Here is a 2,910-nt window from a genome sequence, read left to right as displayed (position 1 = left end):
CAACACCCTGCACAACTAGAGTTTGAGGTACAGAGAGTGGGGAGCAAAAACGTTAGTTTGCATCGGGTAGTACATAAACCACAAGGCACGGCCATGGTAAACAAGAAGGAAGGAAGAAGCACACATTCAACATTAAGGAAGGCCACGAAGGATCATTTCCCCGTAGCGACTTCATCAAATTGTCATAGTCTTCCTGATTGATGATGAATGCACAAACGAATTACACTTTTTTAATTCATCCCAGATAGCTCATAACTAAGAGTACCACGCCGCTTTAAATTGATGAACAATCAGCCTTTTCTGGCATCTTGTTGGACTCTGTCATTATTATTAAACACTGGATTAATTCGAAGATGTAGCAAACAACAAACATGAGCAAGAACATCAGCAACTGAGCAATCTGTTAAGCTGGTCACGATGGGTGAAGTAACCTGCCACAAGATATGAATTACAAACTAAAGTTAGATGAGAGCCTCTCAATTAATCTCGGTATCCAAGGTTGTGCACTTCTTTCTGTTACCTTGTATATGGATTTATGGCAGCAAGATCCTTCATGTAAACGCAGTTGAGTAGTTCATGGTAATTCATGGAAACAGAACAGCTGATGGACGCATGATCAAGACAAACTAATTCGAAGGAGCAGAAACGATATGACAGGAGAATCAATTTGATGCTGAAAAAATCAGGAGTGTAAGGGGACGAAGCGAGCCGTCAGAGAGTCACTCTAGAGATCGCTGACGGTGAGCAGTGGGGCCTACAACCCCACGCATCTTGTGGTCTCCTCCCGAAGCAGGCGGCTTGGTCGGAGGGAAAAGGATGATGTCGCTGGTCCGGCGGGTTGGGGAGTAATGGCCGCGCTCGACCGGGAGGAGGACGGTGGCGGCAACCGGCGCTCGGCTTGACAAGAGGGGCAAGTCTTAGGAAAAGTGAGGACCTGCTCGCCTCCCACGGTAATGGTCGAACTGCCAGCGCGCCACCCTGGTTCGACCACAACAGAGGCACAGAGCCACAGACTAATGCCACGCCCCCAAACCCATATTGAGCTCGCCTTCCACCCCCGCCACAATCTGTAATGCGTTGTGTTACGTGTTCGCCTGCCAGCATTACTGAATTAAGTCGGCAAAAGCTAGCACCACCCCAAGATCAAGCTGATTACTCTATGGTCTGAAGAAAATATCTCAAGCTATAGTTGGTGCATGCATCCAGTTAGTTACAGTGTCTAATGCTTCATTCAAGCTAGCTAGCGAACGTCCTTGTCTAGTGATTAACCAGAATCGCTTTTTATCATTGCGAAGAACAGGTCTTCGCGGCGTACTCCTCATGTTGCATTACGGAGATTTTTGCACCAATCTTTCAAAAGAATCATTAGTTTTGCTTCATTACATTTCTTTGTTGCCAACTATGGTAGTCGTTCTCATTCAACAGTGAGTTCAAGTGCAGATTCTTTTACATGATATAAGGCGATAATGCTTCTACATGTGGGCATCACTTAGTGCCCCTAAGTTTTTCCTTGATGCAAAATACACACTTCATGAACACAGAGGCCTGCCTCTATAAATAGAGTCATACACTAAACATTCATCGCACACATTCCCAAATAAGACCTAGCTAAGACCAAAATCTTCACTAGCAATCCACCAGAAAAATAAACAATACTAGCATCCATGGATAAGTCACAGGCATTGGCTGCAACATTGTTGCTTGTCATGGTGGTGTCCCTAGCCGCACTAGAGGGTGTTCATGGCATCTGTGGCATGTCGAATGATGAATTCAAGCTTTTCCAGCCTGCGGCGGCAGTGAATAACCCAAAAGACAGTCCGTCAGCTGAATGTTGTGATGCGCTTGGGATGGCCAACCTATCATGCATCTGTCGCTACAAGGGCATCGCCGGCATATTGCTGAGAATGTACCACATCGATGCAAACCGCGCCATGGCGCTGCCCGGCAAGTGCAGTCTCACCATGCCGAACAACTGCTCGTGATGATGAGATGTACTACCTATAAGCATCTAGGCGCCGGTTGCTCTACATCTACATCTGCATCAGCACTTAAATGCATGGCTAAATAAGTGGAGGAGCACTTGAAAAGGCATTGTGCTACTCGATCTTAATTTTGTGTTATTGGAAGTGTGATTATCTTATTAAGCTCTTGATAAAATAGTACGCAGGAAATGGAAAAGCCATTTTAAAAAATAATGAGGCTAGCCAACTCACCTCCAGAAGGCTCCCCCGATTGGGCACTCGTTAGCCGTCAGATCTGCTCTTCAAGCGCGTCCATGCCGTTGGATCTCCACAGCGGTTAAAACTGATTTTCACTTAGTGGTCATTTTTGTTGTCCAATGACGGGCGGGCTCACGCCGCACGCTGGTTGGCTGGTTTACCCGTTTTGAGGTGCAACTGGTTTCACCCAACCAGCTCCGCGCGCCCGCATCCAATCACCCTGTTTGACACGAAAAATAATAACAAACAACGATGGTTATCGTGTTACTATCTATCTACGCGCCACGGGAAATAAAAAAATTGCGGGCGTGCCAGTGTACTAAGTACACAAATAAACATAGGGAAACATGCACTTTATTAATCTCTCATTGGAGAAATAAAATTATAAGATCCCTTTACATATGCGCTCCGTGGCCTACTAGCGCGGCCTGCCTGACTGTAGCCATTGTGGTCTCCTTGTTCCCGGGGCCTCGGGAGGCTCCCGGTTAATTACTCCCGCGGGTTACTCCACGGGATACCTCCAATTAAGCCGTATGGTCGTCTTTGTCGTCTTCGCTTCGCGTTCTCCATGCATGATGATGATGATGTGTGTGTGGGCGGCGGCAGAGCCCGTGTCCTTGTCGGTACACGTGCCGCATGTAGCGTGGCCTTAGCGGTGGCCGCGCCCGCCCTCGCCGTCGTGCCTCGTCGG

At 47.5% G+C, this 2,910-nt stretch overlaps 1 protein-coding gene across 1 annotated transcript; it reads left to right on the top strand.

Moving 5' to 3' along the window:
• Window positions 1–1,664: 1,664 nt before the first annotated feature.
• LOC119368269 (putative lipid-transfer protein DIR1) lies at window positions 1,665–2,171 on the top strand. Its single transcript, XM_037633572.1, has one exon. The coding sequence runs from the start codon at window positions 1,665–1,667 to the stop codon at window positions 1,980–1,982; it is 318 nt and encodes a 105-aa protein (XP_037489469.1). The 3' UTR covers window positions 1,983–2,171.
• Window positions 2,172–2,910: the final 739 nt, after the last annotated feature.

This window comes from Triticum dicoccoides, chromosome 2B (genome assembly GCF_002162155.2).
Source record: "Triticum dicoccoides isolate Atlit2015 ecotype Zavitan chromosome 2B, WEW_v2.0, whole genome shotgun sequence".
In the NCBI taxonomy this organism is placed as follows: domain Eukaryota; kingdom Viridiplantae; phylum Streptophyta; class Magnoliopsida; order Poales; family Poaceae; genus Triticum; species Triticum dicoccoides.
Note: the sequence above shows the minus strand (reverse complement) of the source record. Positions and strands in the feature narration are given on the sequence as shown.